We start from the raw sequence: 16,364 nt of genomic DNA, 5'->3' as shown, positions 1-16,364 counted from the left end.
TACAATCAGAGAACACACCATGTGAACGGAGACACAGCAGCTAGATACAATCAGAGAACACACCATGTGATCGGAGAAACAGCAGCTAGATACAATCAGAGAACACACCACGTGAACAGAGAGACACAGCAGCTAGATACAATCAGAGAACACACCATGTGATCGGAGAAACAGCAGCTAGATACAATCAGAGAACACACCACGTGAACAGAGAGACACAGCAGCTAGATACAATCAGAGAACACACCATGTGACCGGAGACACAGCAGCTAGATACAATCAGAGAACACACCACGTGAACGAAGAGACAACCCCTCCGGAGAACAAATTCCCCGAAAGACATCCAATAACACTTCTTTCTGAACATGCCTTTCAATGATACATTCAGTTGTGCCAATTTCAAGCGCGTACTCGCTTCCCACTCATGTCTAGATAAATGTTTGCACGTTGTAATAGTGGTTTAATTGTAAAATTCACACTCACAGCGAGGGACAAAGTAACAAATATACATAATAGACAGATAGTCCTCTTCAACTGAATCTACTTAAGTAAACCAAGCTGATGACATGCAGTATTCCAGTAGAGACATATCATTGGACCTCTTCAGTGTTATGCAGCTATGGGTGAGACTGGTATAGGACGAGAGGACGATCGTAGAAGTAGAGTTATAACGACCTGACAAAATAACACTTGCCACTGAGCTGTCAAAATACAACGCATGTCTAATGAGTCTAAATTGGGTGAATATGCCAAGTCGAATTTTTAATCCACCTTTAGCTAATATCAGGGATGTTTTGTATTTCATTTGCGGGTGGCTGGGGATAAATATTGACAGTGATGACGCGAAATAAACATGGACTGCTGTACTCTCTAACCGAGATTTCAAACAGAGAACAATCCTTTCAGGACATACGTGTTCATCGTGCAGTACTAACCGTAGAGGTATACGTCAGTGCTGTGTTGTGTCTGAAGGTCGCGTTGACGTCACTCACGTTGGGGTTACAGCCATGGCAGTCATTGCTCAAATTGCTCAATCGTTTGACCAGGGTTACAACTTTCAAGGCCTTAGTAAACCTTTAAAATGCTTTATGGCAGACATGTGGAGGATATTTACAAATTTGGCGCATCATTGACCTATTTTGATTTGTGCCATTTGTTCCCGTGTTCTTGCTGATCAATTGACTTGCCTATGCATGTGTTTGTGACGGGTGCTACCGGCGGGGCATGATACACGAACACCTGGTATAATCCCTATTCGGTAGTGTTTCACGAACACATGCTTACGATGTAATCGGAATGGTACAATGGAATCTGCTTTTAGCAGAGGTTGTAGTTGCACCCATATCCTGAATTGGCATATCAAATTCAAATAAAAGTCAAATGATACAGACATCACAGTGAAACCGACGTTAAGATATTCAAAGCAACGTAACACCAAACCCACTTTCTAAAATACCCTGGCTCTTGAAAATATATGCACTATACACCATGCAGAATACCACAGCAAATTAACTCTGATAAATATATACCATGTTCTGTGCCCAAACCGGAACTGTAAAGAAGAAGGTTATGGTGCATTTTCATGATTTTCAGCAACAGTATGTTTGGTATACAGTGAGTGATGGACGTTGTTTTCAAGTCACCAAGGTGGTATGACTTTCTTGTGGTTACATACTACTAATACTCAATCCACATGTTGACCATCCGATACCCATTGTTCTTGGATCTAACAATACACAAAAAGGACATAGGGTATACAATTTCGCCCATCCTTGCATATCTGATAGTGGTTAATGGCATATGCAAGATCCATTCACGCCGGTACTTGGTAGTTATTAAAAATGAACAGGTATGAAAGCTAAACACACAGACTAGGAGAAGGTACAAAAACCCTTACAGTTTACACATGCTAGCTGAATGCAGTATGTCGTTAACCCCCACCTACACGCTTAAACAGGACTGTCAAAATCAAATTCAAAAACCATACCACGACAAGCCTATCCCGTGCACTACTTATGTAGCATAGAGGCAGAGCGTGTTCATAACAATAATAACTGTATTTACATTGGGGGCGTAGTGACCATTAAGGTAATATATGGCGTTTACTGTTATACAGGAGGGTTTGATGGCAGCCGGAATGGGGAGAGAGATTTATGTAGTTGTTGATTTCGTCATGGGGAGTGAAACACACAATGGAATAAACATTGACGTGTTGAAGATGTAGCCAAGTGGTGAAGTTGTTGACTCGTCCGGATATTGGTTCGGGTTTGATCCCCAGATTGTAGACGTCGCCTGTGATCCTTACACTCGAACAGACACATACCTAGTGATGTGCTGTTCATTGACCAGTCAAGAAGAACTTAACAACAACAACAACAACAACAACAACAACATCTAACGAGTGATTTAACAACAACACCTACGTTGTCGTTGGTTTCAACCACATAGGTGAATCTCTACCAGATGTGTTATATAAGCGGCCCCGCCATGATGTGAGGTGAGGTGAAATTGGGTTTAACGTCGCGTCCAAGATTATTGCACTTATATAGCGACGTGCATGTACGTGTATGTGTTTGTGTGGCTGCTTGTACTAGTCCGGACTGATGCCGATTTATAGTGCTAGCTCACTGAGATACCATGCCGCAGTTTAACATGAATACCCCATTCAGACACAGTATACTGACTCCGAGCCGACCAGTCCTTGTTTTAGCCCCTTGATGCCGAGCGCCAGACAGGGTAACAACAAGTACCATCTTTTAACGTGTTTTGGTATGACGCGGCCGGGGATCGAACCCCGGACCTTCTGCTCTCCGGGCGGACGCTCTACCACTAGACCACGGAGGCGGTCCCGCCATGATACAATTTAACACTGTCCGCAGCACTTTTCACAAGTAATGCACTTAAAACTACCCAGGTTCGCAAAGATTTGTTTGTTTGTTTGTTGTTTAACGCCACACCCAGCAATATTCCAGCTATATGTTAGCGGTCTGAAAATAATCGCGGTCTTGACCAGACAATCCAGTGATTGTCATCACGAGCATCGATCCACGCAAATGGGATACGATGACATGCATCAACTAAATCAGCGTGCCTGACCACCCGATCCCGTTTTTCGCATCTTACGACAAGCACAGCCGCCTTTTACGGCAAGCATCGGTTGTTGAAGCCCTATTCTGCCCGGGATCTTCACGGGTCAGGTTCGCTGAGAGTATAACCAATGGTTTATCAGCACCATCTTGTTTGCACCACGTGTTTGCATCAGTTAGTTTGATCTGTATTTAGCACATAAGATCATAAAAGAACCGCTTATTTTGTTTTTAAAGAATAACAATAGGACGTTTCAGATGTTCAGAAATAAGCAGAAATGAATCACATAGTTGTTATGTGTTATATTAAACTCTTGTTCCCCGAAACGTTTCGAAACTTCACGAAAATTGATGCAGTTTCCGGGATGGTATTTCGCTTCGAGACCATGAATGTCACGTGACGCATAGGTCATCTGGATCAACTCATTTAATATCTGTTTAGTATTCATAACTTGTTGATAGGGACCCACCCTATGTCATCTGTAGCTCATCGGGGGGCAATGGCCACGCCCTCCTTTATTCCGGTGAATATGTATTGACATTAACTTGATTAACTTGAAACATTCATGTCAAGACATGTAAAAGCAAGAAAAATGATGTGGGTCAAAACTTAATCGTCATTTTCATTTCGAAAATAGTTTCCGAAAATAATTTTTTTTTACTTCCCTCTTCACACATCAATATATTAACATGGTGTCAAACACGGATAGGTAGAAATCTGGGACTATTTTTACACAGATTCCGTGCTCAAACAAAGTGATTTTTATTATCAATAAAACGTTTCGTAAATACTTTGAGTAAACAGGATATATTCGTAATGGCGGGGTATGCAAATCCTTTACAATTGTGTAAAACAAATCCAATATTCTGAAGGGGTTCTATTCCTAGCCGGGAGTGAGGCAAGAACACACTCCACTGGGGAAGTCATACAAGCGTTTTTAGCCGCCCGGTGTTCCTCATTGATTTTGGCAAAGGACAAAACCGCTGGGAGGATTTATTCAGCTTGTTGGCGGCAAGGTTGGCAATGGTGGAAGATTTCACTGTTGCAGTGTGCATCACGCCACACGGCGTTGCCGGCTCAGATTAGAGGGCAGTTTACGTTATGTACGAGATTCATTGTCCTATAAATGTAATTGTGGACTTAGTATTGGCAGTGAGTCATTCTGATTTAGAATAAAATGATTCACTCTTTTCTAGGAAACGTTTATAGAGTGGACGGGGAGTAGGTTTGGGGGTATTAAACAGTAACGGTTGTATGTCTGGCGCAATGCATGCCATGCAGAAACCTGTTTAGGGACTCATTAAATGTATCATCACTAAGTTTATATGTGGGAGTGAGTGAGTGAGTAAGTGAGTGAGTGAGTGAGTGAGTGATGTTTCATTACATGATTATAACCATAACGCATGGCCATTGCAGGAAATCGAACCCGGATTAATGGTGTGACGGACGAACAGGTTATGAATACCCCCAGGGTTACCTACCCCCCCCCCCCCCCCCCCCCCAAGTTAAACATGGCCTTAACAGCAAGGAGCAGACAAACCAGTGGCCTTTGAATGTGAGCATCGAACGCTGTGAAGGTGACGCGTGACACAAAATGGCTGCCAGTTTGTGCCCTGTTCACATAGCCACCGCTACGCTACGACTGTCTATATTTTAGCATAGAGTTACCAATAGTCGTCTATGAAATGTTGAATTGTTTTGCCGTGCTTTGATTGTTTTAAAGAATGAGAGATCAACACATTTAATCTGGGTAAATGAACACCGTGCTCATAAGCTGGGGCATAACAAACCTGTGTCTCACAATTTAACCAGGTCAAGAAATAACATGGTCAATACGTCAGTTCAAGTACCGTTCGCGAGCGTGACTTCTTTGTCCACTCACAGGCGGTCACCGAAGAGGAAATGGAGGGGGTGGGGGAGGAGAGGGGAGCTTGAGGCGAGTATGGGGTATACGTAACTAAGGAAATAGTAAGTACTTCTGACTAACACCCATCCCTTCACCCATGAGTGATATGTTTGCGGTATTTGTAAATGATATGCTTTCCTCGCACCTAGTCAGACTAAGCCTCTGATTTAGTTTCACATTTCTGCGTCTGTCATCATTAATCACTACATTTTGGAACAAGCACAATGCTGCGATGACGTGTGAGGGACCATTTAATAAAGTTACATTCTGCACCACTTTCTCAATTCGTGATTCTCGGTGAAACACATTCTGAGACATGAGTCACGTGACACATGCGACGGAAACATGTTCAGGAGAAGTACCAGCAACAGTGGTAGACTGCAGTCTGTAAATAATCGAGTATGGACCAGACAAGCCAGTGACTGACATCATGAGCATCGATCCACGCTCGCTCGCCTCTTACGACTATCATGGGTTGCTAAAGACCTATGCTAACCCGGATCTTCACGGGTCATAGTAGTAGCAATAGTAGTGATGGTAGTAGTAGTAGTAGTAGCAGTAGTAGTGGTGTTTGTAGTAGTAGCAGTAGTAGTACTAGTAGTGGAGGTAGTTATAGTAGTAGTACCAGTAGTGACAGTAGTAGTAGTAGTAGTAGTAGTAGTAGTAAAAGTAGTAGTAGTAGTGGCAGTAGTAGTAGTTGTAATGGGTAGTGGTAATAGTAGTTGTAGTAGTAGTAGTAGTAGTAGTAGTGGCAGTAGCAGTAGTTGTAATTGGTAGTGGTAATAGTAGTTGTAGTAGTAGTAGTAGTAGTAGTGGCAGTAGTAGTAGTAGTAAAAGTAGTAGTAGTAGTGGCAGTAGTAGTAGTAGTAGTTGTAATGGGTAGTGGTAATAGTAGTTGTAGTAGTAGTAATAGTTGTGGCAGTGGTAGTAGTAGTGGCAGTAGTAGTAGTAGTTGTAATTGGTTATTGGTAATAGTAGTAGTAGTAGTAGTAGTGGCAGTAGTAGTAGTAGTTGTAATGGGTAGTGGTAATAGTAGTAGTAGTAGTAGTGGCAGTAGTAGTAGTAGTTGTAATGGGTAGTGGTAATAGTAGTTGTAGTAGTAGTAATAGTTGTGGCAGTAGTAGTAGTAGTTGTAATGGGTAGTGGTAATAGTAGTAGTAGTAGTAGTAGTAGTAGTGGCAGTAGTAGTAGTAGTTGTAATGGGTAGTGGTAATAGTAGTAGTAGTAGTAGTAGTAGTAGTGGCAGTAGTAGTAGTAGTAGTAGTAGTAGTAGTAGTAGTAGTGGCAGTAATAGTAGTAGTAGTAGTGGCAGTAGTAGTAGTAGTAGTAGTAGTGGTAATAGTAGTAGTAGTGGCAGTAGTAGTAGTAGTGGCAGTAGTAGTAGTAGTAGTGGCAGTAGTAGTAGTAGTAGTGGCAGTAGTAGTAGTAGTAGTAGTAGTAGTAGTGGCAGTTGTAGTAGTAGTAGTGGCAGTAGTAGTAGTAGTAGTGGCAGTAGTAGTAGTAGTAGTAGTAGTAGTGGCAGTAGTAGTAGTAGTTGTAATGGGTAGTGGTTATAATAGTAGTAGTAGTAGTAGTAGTATGGTGGCAGTAGTAGTAGTAGTAGTAGTAGTGGCAGTAGTAGTAGTAGTTGTAATGGGTAGTGGTTATAATAGTAGTAGTAGTAGTAGTAGTAGTAGTATGGTGGCAGTGACAGTAGTAGTAGTTGTAATGGGTAGTGGTAGTAGTAGTAGTTGTAGTGGCAGTAGTAGTAGTAGTTGTAATGGGTATTTGTAATAATAGTAGTAGAGAAGTGGTTGTAGTAGTAATAGTTGTAATGGTAGTGGTGGATGTGGTAATAGTGCTAGTAGTATTAGTAGTATTAGTAGTAGGAGTAGCGGCATCAATCTCAATAGTGGTGCATCATGTCACTTAAATAACAAGGCCAATCAATGTTTATTTAAACTTATCTGGCCAGATGAAATGTGTGCATATTGCATGCGAAGCAGGTGGTTGCACTATCACACACCAGATGCTGCTGGTGGTGGACGTCACAACATGGGATCGTGATATATGCCTTGGTGTTATCTCCCTTGGCAATCTAAGGATCTGGGATACATGATCTGGTGTGGTGTGTCTGCACCTATGTGGAGGCACGGGTGGCCAATAGAAAAATAAGGCACCGAATTTGCCGAGCGGAGTTACTTCCCTTAGCTACTGTGATCCGCTGAGTATGTGCATGAGTCCCAGATTCGGTACAGTTGATGGTAAACGTCTACGACCTGTATCTCATACGGCTTACTCAACCATTAAACCGACACGCTGATCTAAATGAAAGCCACGTCATTCACGCCCGTTTTCGTCATAGCTGTCAGAACAAGGGCGGGTAACTCTTAATCTCATCAGTGACTATATATAGTTTGAGTTCACCGATATGGTCCCGTCACAGGATCGAGTCTGCTGTATTCCCACAAGATAAATAGACAATTTCCACCGAAACATGTCTCTCTTTATATACCCAGTGACCCCAGAGGAAGATAAGCGTCAGAACGAATGCAAGGAATCTTCTACACGTTATTCAAGACAGACAAATGCTCGAATTCCCGTGTGAGAACACTTACTACCTCTGGAAATAATATTATCAGTGTGGTTCTGACTAGCAAGAAAAACTAACAAAAACTGTACAAATATCCTACACATACCAAAATAACCACTGGGAGAGATAGGCGTCCTGTCCTGGTTCCTGCTGTGATGTTGCTGCGAGTCAACACCCTCAGTAACAACATAACAACGACATTACGCAACGTCGGCGGACACGTGTATTGAGATGTCTTAGAATTTTGGAAGCTGCAACGATGAGAAGAGAATTGCAGGAATGGCTTATCGTATATAGAGACACGAGATTGAGAATATCGTTGCAGTTCTTGGCAGTCCTTTACAAACTGAACACATTCCGTTATACAGTAGTGTTGATCAGTAAACGACAGATATTTACGGAATTTGAGGATATTTTAAGCTGTTGAAGCGTCCGGCGCCTTCTAGGTTGCCATGCCTTGATTCATCCAACATCCCACGAGGATGCATTGGATATTGATTGTCGAGACTCGATGACTTCAGGAGATTGATCATGTGAGCCGTCATCAAATGATCGTTACCTGTCAACATTGTCTGGCATGGTATTCCGGTCACCTGACATATGCCACTATCGCAGATCCAATACTGGGTAGTCCGACCTGATGCCACGTATTCCTCCAAGGTACACCTCTATCTACACGCACATACCAACTGCTTTATATCTCGGGGAATGTTCAATCAGCTGTGGATAAGATAGTATGCTTCTTATTTATATTTATGTTACCCCAAACAGTTTATCCCACATGGAAGACACCATGTTCAAATCTAAATGAATTCTGACCACGTCGAACGATTGATATTGATCCTGCCTTCAATAATTTGTAATGTGACCACATACGGATGCGCTACCATCTTCAGGATGGTAGGGATCACTGCAGTCTGTATAACTTTAAGAGAGGGACCCACACAACGAAAAAACAGCGAATATATATAGAAACACAATGTATTATGTTTATTTCATCTTACCAAAACCAATCTGTTAGTGAAAAACACATTTAAAAAATTGGCATTGCATAGCCACGGTGTATTCCTAGTGTTGTTTAAAACAAACACTATCCCATTTTTGTTCTTATTTATAGACATTCCAGTCCTAAAATACCGTTGGGGTTATTATTATCTCAGAACGCTCAGTATGTTTTACCCCCCTCACTCCTACCACCGGGGTCTAACAGGCGATGTTAGTGGTTTAATGCAATGCGAACCGTTAACTAACTCGAGGTGCTTTGTGTGGGTTCCGCACATGTATCAAACTACAAATCGAAAGGACTTTCAAAGACTCTAAACATGAACAGATTTCCAACGAAACCACACAAAACGCCATAACCTTAAGCGATGTACTTCAAATAACATGAACATACATACATGAAGCATTAGTTGCTATTTTCCTGTCGACGTCATCAGTTAACGTGTGGTTCTCCTTAACTGCGACTTAGTGTGAGTCCGACACTTGAATCTACAATGTCTGTTTGACATGCCATAAACATTAGGGAAATAGCTATGCAAGTTAAAACATGTGTGTTAAATAACGAATGAAACGTTTTCGTTCGTTAATATTTTCGTCTCTATTTTGTAAAAAAAAACTCTTACAAATATGGAGAACTTTACGTCCCTTTGTATATTCTATTTCGAAACGTTATTCGAATCAGTTAAGGCCCTTCGGCGAATTATCTCCTTGTGGCTGACATGTACATATATGATATATAGGTAAATGTCGAATTGGAGTAATCGCGGAATTGGAGAACACTCGAGTAGCAGCTGGCTACGTTCTCGACGTCATCCTGGTGGTGCGCGCGGCTGTCGTTAGCTGCGAGATCGTAGCTGTAGGTTGCTTTGTTGGTACCAGCCCGGTTCCCAAGGTATGCTGCGCTGGCGCTACACTGAGCGCAAGCGCAGCATACTCAGGAAACCAGGGTTTGTTGTAACTATCCGACATTTGTTGATCGCGCATGCGTAGCCACGGTTTCCGTCTACAGTCACGTTCTGTTTTAGTCGGATGCTGTTTTCGAATCTGCATTCACAAGGGCCTTTCAAATGAACTTTTAAGAACATCTTGGATGTGTTCATGCCCCCGTTCCAAAACCATGTACCAAAATAAATCGATTGAAAATGTGTTTTATCAAGATTTATGAACGAAGTACATGGGACAAGCCCACGAGGCCATCGGCCTACACCAAAACTGTTTTCTGGAAATGACAACCCTGATCTTTGAAATTAAATAATCTCCGACTTAGTCATATCACCTCTATAATCGTGGTTAAAAATAACATTCTCTTTTTACTCTAAACGAAATGCTTCCAATAAAAAGTCCTAATAGTTCTTCGACCCTTATAATATAAGCAATATACATCCAAAACTACTGAATGAAAGGGCGATAACTCTAAACATCCGGTCTCGTTCCAGTATTCATAAATTATACGTGAGCCGTTTATCTTTAGCTTCAGCCATAACGCGCTTTAATGCACTTGCACATAAAGTAATTCTGACAGATTCGCTAATTTTATCCAGGATGCACTATGTAGGTACAGTTATGTCAGAAATAGTGTGGGTTTATCAAGCCTACAGCCTCACCTGATAGTCGTGTATTTTTCTAGGATCTCCAGTGATGCCTCATCCTCTAGAAGAGTCTGTATGATGCAGATGTGATCCCCCTCCCCCCTGCGTTATTACACATGCTACATGTATGGTGGGGCTGGCGCGGTGCTATCATACAATAATACCAGGGATTATGTCAGCCTGGGGTGCGGACTCTATCAACAAAGGGGGTGCGGGCGTTAGGGTGGTCCGAGGGGGGATCTCATAACTTAATGATCCAATTTGGTGGGGGATACCTTTTGGTTATAATGTTCATTATTTACGTTTCAAAATACATTTATCATCAAAACAATATTTCAGTGGTGAGGTAATTGTCACAGTTGACAATAATTATAATTATAATTGATATAGTAATGAATTAAAATATCATCCTTTCTTTAGTTACATGCTTGACATGTGACGTGACCCATAGAATCTGCAGAACCGGTTGTTTGACGAAGGGAGATAACTCTACACTCAAGGCCATCAACAGGAGTTGACAGGTTTCTCGTGAAATCGATAGGATGGAATGTGCATCAGAATTAGAAGAAACGAACAGCGTCATCGATGGCAGCAGCAAAAGACTGATCCAACTGCGACAGAGGGGACTGCGACAGCGTGACAAACTCCACAAGATGTATAAAAAAATAAATTTAAATTACATTTGTGGGCAGACTCAGTGTGCTGTTATGTGAGCTGTTGTTCTTATCATCCCACAAATGCCAGGAATTCTATAGATGGCGTGCTTGCCATGCTATTGTCTTCATTCCGTTCTTTTTTCGGAAAGTTATGACGTTGTAGCGATACGTTCACGTCTTGGCGTTTTTGACTGGTATAAAGAATAGCTATGAAAGATGTATGTTTTTTAAGATGCCACTGGATTGTCTAAACGACCTTCATGACAACCTGCAGTCATTGCAAGGACAAGGCTGTTCTATCTCTGAGGACATGGCTTGCCAAATAGTGTAAAACACCGCAATATGCTGTGCAGATTAGAGATTAGAGAGCCTATACCAGGTTCTGCTGGTCGAAGGTTCGAATCATGGAGTCGCCAAGATAAGGAAGTCTATGGCCGACATCACTTCGGGCTTTGTTTCCACACCACGCTGAGGCCATGATGCAACCAAGACACTTAACAGTATGACCAACATCTCGCTTTTCTGAATCAAAACACTACTGAACTTTTGAGATGCCCCCCAGCGTTGTCTGATTCACAGACAGGGGCTTCAGCACTTGTATATCTCTTCACGTGCTGGAGAAAGTAACCAGGTCGGACTTTTTACTACAGAAACAATAGACGCGTACACGTGATAGTATCGTATGCATTGCCCATGCGTTCGGTCTGCTCGTTTATAGTGTAATTCAGAAAATGCGTAATGTGGTCCAAAAGAACGGTCTGAAATGTTAATAAATGACATAAATAATATTCAGATCAAACATTATTATCAGTGAGAATGTGTGACCTTGACTCTGAGATAAACTTATGTTCTCTAAATATGTTAACCTTGAACTGTGCACCAGTTTTACACCAACATAGACACGTCGTGTCATTACTGATGAGAGAACACAGAGTGCGTGTCATTACTGATCAGAATTCACCGATAGTGCGTGTCATTGCCGATGATGATATACAGCGTGTGCTGACTTTTACAGACGAGAATACAAAATGTGCGTGTGAATGATGAAAATGATGAATACATGAATGAAAGAATGATGGGAATACACAAACAGTGCGTGTCACGGTTCATGAGAATACACAAACAGTGCGTGTCAAAGTTCATGAGAATACACAAACAGTGCGTGTCAAAGTTCATGAGAATACACAAACAGTGCGTGTCATAGTTCATAAGAATACACAAACAGTGCGTGTCACTGTTCATGAGAATACACAAACAGTGCGTGTCATAGTTCATGAGAATACACAAACAGTGCGTGTCAAAGTTCACGAGAATACACAAACAGTGCGTGTCATAGTTCATGAGAATACACAAACAGTGCGTGTCACTGTTCATGAGAATACACAAACAGTGCGTGTCAAAGTTCATGAGAATACACAAACAGTGCGTGTCATAGTTCATGAGAATACACAAACATTGCGTGTCATAGTTCATAAGAATACTCAAACAGTGCGTGTCAAAGTTCACGAGAATACACAAACAGTGCGTGTCATAGTTCATGAGAATACACAAACAGTGCGTGTCAAAGTTCACGAGAATACACAAACATTGCGTGTCATAGTTCATGAGAATACACAAACAGTGCGTGTCATAGTTCATGAGAATACACAAACAGTGCGTGTCACTGTTCATGAGAATACACAAACATTGCGTGTCATAGTTAATGAGAATACACAAACATTGCGTGTCATAGTTCATGAGAATACACAAACAGTGCGTGTCACTGTTCATGATAATACACAAACATTGCGTGTCATTACCGATGGGAATACACAGTGTACAGTTTGTTTGTTGTTTAACGTCGCACTCATCAATATTCCAGCGAGGACGTATTTATGATACAAGTGGCTATAAACAACAGGGTATTCATGATGCACGTGGCTATATACAAGAGGGCATCCATGATACGTGTGGTTGTATGCAACAGGACATTCATGATACACGTGGCTATATGCAGCAGGAAATTCATTATAAAGGTGGCTACATGCAACAGTATATTCTTTATACACGCGGCTACAGACAACAGGGCATCCATAATGTACTTGGTTATAAGCAACAGGGTATGCATGATATACGTGGCTCTTAGCAACATGGTATTCATAGCACACATGCCCACATTCAACAGGGTATTCATGATGCACATGGCAATATACAACAGGGTATGCATGATACACGTGGCTCTAAGCAACATGGTATTCATGGCACACATGCCCACATTCAACAGGGTATTCATGATGCACATGGCAATATACAACAGGGTATGCATGATACACGTGGCTCTAAGCAACATGGTATTCATGGCACACATGTCCACATTCAACAGGGTATTCATGATGCACATGGAAATATACAACAGGGTATTCATTATGCGCGTGGCTATATACAACAGGGCATCCATTATGCACGTGCCTCTATACAACAGGGTATTCATGATGCACGTGGGTATATGCAAGAGGGTTTTCATGATGCACGTGGGTATATGCAAAGGGGTATTCATGATGCACGTGGCTATATACAACAGGGTAATCATGATACACGTGACTATATACAGATATATATTCACGATGTACGTGGTTACATACAACAGGGTATTCGTGGCACACGCGGCTACTTTCAACAGGATATTCATTGTTCAAGAGGCTATTTGCAACAGGGTATTCATGGCCAACGAGACTATATGCAATATAGTATTAATGTGCACATGGCTACATGCGTTGTCACGTTGTGGTATAATTGGATCTTAACTTGCTGCATAGAACCACTCTCCCTCACTCACTCGCACCCTAGAACAGCCTACAGTGAAGCTATCCAGCCTGTTCTATCAGGTCGGCCGCCTGCACCCACACATATACACCTTCTATCCGATACACAACATAGCTCGGGGCTGCATTGGTGCTGTGTTTGTAGGAAGGATGATGACACAGCGAAGAAAGATGAGCAATAGTTGAGAATAAAACTGTCCGCAGCCGTTCTGATTCGACCCAGCCTACAGCCTAACCTGATCGACACTGCGCGCCACTGTTAATAATCACACTCGCCACAAAACATATGTGAGAAGTTTTTTAACATGCCTCTCCGAATTCTCTGGAAATGTTACAACCGTATTTATAGCAAGCTCTACAGAGGCATCCTCAGAGTAATCGCGAAATTTCCTTGTATATCACAATTTTCATGTACATATAATTAGCATATTCGCTCGTTAAACAGGTGCTATGAATTTAGCTCAAACATGAGCGTCTCAGCTGGTTTTAGATGTGATAAGGAGAGCTATGCAAGCAGTCGGTTAAAGATCGCCTGTCAAGAACGAATTTTGTAACATAAAGCTTGAATATCAACTTTAAATGAACCTTCATGCCCAAAGTGTGTAATACCAATTTTTCTAGATTAATTTTAATTTGTAAAAACAGATTTTTAAACCAATCGATTAAATAATTGTGTGCGAGGCAAACGATGGGTATTTGTGACGGGAATAATTATGCCGCTTCACGTTCTGGACTTTATAATAGATGCACCTTGTGGAGACGCATCGAATGTTTGCTGTGCACTATCTAACGAACGATACGAGAACTGAGGATTGGGAAGTCTCAATTACAGGACTCATGCTACAATTCTGTTTTTGTACCAGGCCCTGTAGGGGCTCAGAGGGCTCCCCGAACTTTTGTGATATAGTATGCCATGGAAGCAGCTAGTGAATCAATGATTAATTTGGTCCTATCTAAAACCGTTTGGACATAAGTAATAGGAGACTTGGTGGCTTTAGATATGTTGATAAAGTTACCCTACACAACAGAGGCATCCAGTCAAGCTGCTGAACTGGTGAAGGCGCCAATTTATATTATACCGTATACGTCACAACTGGGTAGTCAAGCCTTCCATTATCTGTCTGTGGCAACTCAAGCAGAACTTACCTTTAGCCACATGCCTCAGCCCGGTCTTCGTGTTCGGTTTCCCTACATACTTTTGAATCCATATATTTGCTGTTGGAATATGGGTCATTGCCTTTATCAATGTTTGCTATCACTGATTTCACTGGTAGCCGATGTTATCATAACAAAGCTGGCTCACGAATCGTGATGGAGCAATTGCCACACGTTGGGCAGACGATACAAATTATGTGTCGTCTGCTCACCGTGTGTGAGTTAATGTTCCCTGTAAGAGTCTCTAAACAAATCACGATGCGCAGACATCTAGACCACAGGTAGATATGACTGATTAACGTTAAAAGCAGTCGTATACAGATAGATATATTATAAGATACATTTACCTTTAGACTGACCATCGTGACAAGTGTTCCGAAATCTGTATCCCCAAGGAAGTCACGGCGCAGGTTATAGTTATTCCTATTGTTTTTGTTTGGATGGTTCTCACAGTGTTGGTAGCGTTTCAAGGTAAAAATCCCGCCTGTATGTGAACTAGCCTCTTGAGCGGTAGCTTATCCGACTGACTGACCTTACAAACTAAGTTGGCCGAGGTGCGCTATTTTTCCAGGCAGACAAGTAAACCGTAGAATGCAATCACTGAATCGAAACGAGAGCGTCCCTGTTCTTATATCAACGTCAACATTATTCTTGTGTCATTGTCAGAAATACCGCAAGTAGAAAAGTAGACAATCCGTTGATCTCCGATCATGTGACGATTTAAATTTTAATACGCAATACTGTTTAAAATGAATAGATGGAGGTAATTTGTAAAGGCTTTACACATGATAAGGGATTGACATGTGTTGACTAGATGAATATCTTGTCATGGAACTTTGTAATGTAGTCCATGATCACGTTCAATGCGTTTAAAATGAAAATTAACCATGAAGGACACTGTGAATTTATGAAAGGTATTCTGGTGGGTATTGACGTCTCTCATTATTTTGATTTGTGTTCTTGTCCATTAATACTTCCTGATCTTGTTACATCACCTTTTGCATTGCCTCCAGCACTTCTGCTTCTTTATATTAGAGTATTACAAAATACTATTTGCTCTGACTGTATGTCTACCTGTCTTTATGACTGGCTGACCTTCTTTGTTATCGTTATAATTGTTAGTGGTTCTGTTTATCTGACTGTCTCTCCGTCTTTCTGATAGATGAAAAATACCTCTCTGACTGTATATCTACCTGTCTTTATGACTGGCTGACTTTCTTTGTTATCGTTATAATTGTTAGTGGTTCTGTTTATCTGACTGTCTCTCCGTCTTTCTGATAGATGAAAAATACCTCTCTGACTGTATATCTACCTGTCTTTATGACTGGCTGACTTTCTTTGTTATCGTTATAATTGTTAGTGGTTCTGTTTATCTGACTGTCTCTCCGTCTTTCTGATAGATGAAAAATACCTCTCTGACTGTATATCTACCTGTCTTTATGACTGGCTGACTTTCTTTGTTATCGTTATAATTGTTAGTGGTTCTGTTTATCTGACTGTCTCTCCGTCTTTCTGATAGATGAAAAATACCTCTCTGACTGTATATCTACCTGTCTTTATGACTGGCTGACCTTCTTTGTTATCGTTATAATTGTT

The 16,364-nt window shown here is 41.4% G+C and overlaps 1 protein-coding gene across 2 annotated transcripts in view; it reads right to left on the bottom strand.

Annotated features, from left to right (window-relative positions):
• The window catches only part of LOC139475155 (uncharacterized), a 113,470-nt gene extending 98,100 nt beyond the window's left edge, over window positions 1-15,370 (bottom strand). The window contains exon 1 of one of the 2 annotated variants that reach the window (XM_071258434.1): window positions 15,116-15,370. In XM_071258434.1, coding sequence (XP_071114535.1) covers window positions 15,116-15,130 — 15 coding nt within the window. In that variant the 5' untranslated portion in view covers window positions 15,131-15,370. Of the gene's footprint in view, window positions 1-14,759; window positions 14,787-15,115 lie in introns of those variants that run through there. The other variant, XM_071258443.1, reaches the window with a different exon arrangement.
• Between the last annotated feature and the right edge of the window lie 994 nt (window positions 15,371-16,364).

The sequence above is a fragment of the Haliotis cracherodii genome, unplaced genomic scaffold (genome assembly GCF_022045235.1).
Source record: "Haliotis cracherodii isolate W230 unplaced genomic scaffold, xgHalCrac1.p SCAF_1, whole genome shotgun sequence".
Lineage (NCBI taxonomy): Eukaryota > Metazoa > Mollusca > Gastropoda > Lepetellida > Haliotidae > Haliotis > Haliotis cracherodii.
The sequence above is the reverse complement of the archived record's forward strand: the minus strand, read 5'-3'. Positions and strand labels throughout refer to the sequence as shown.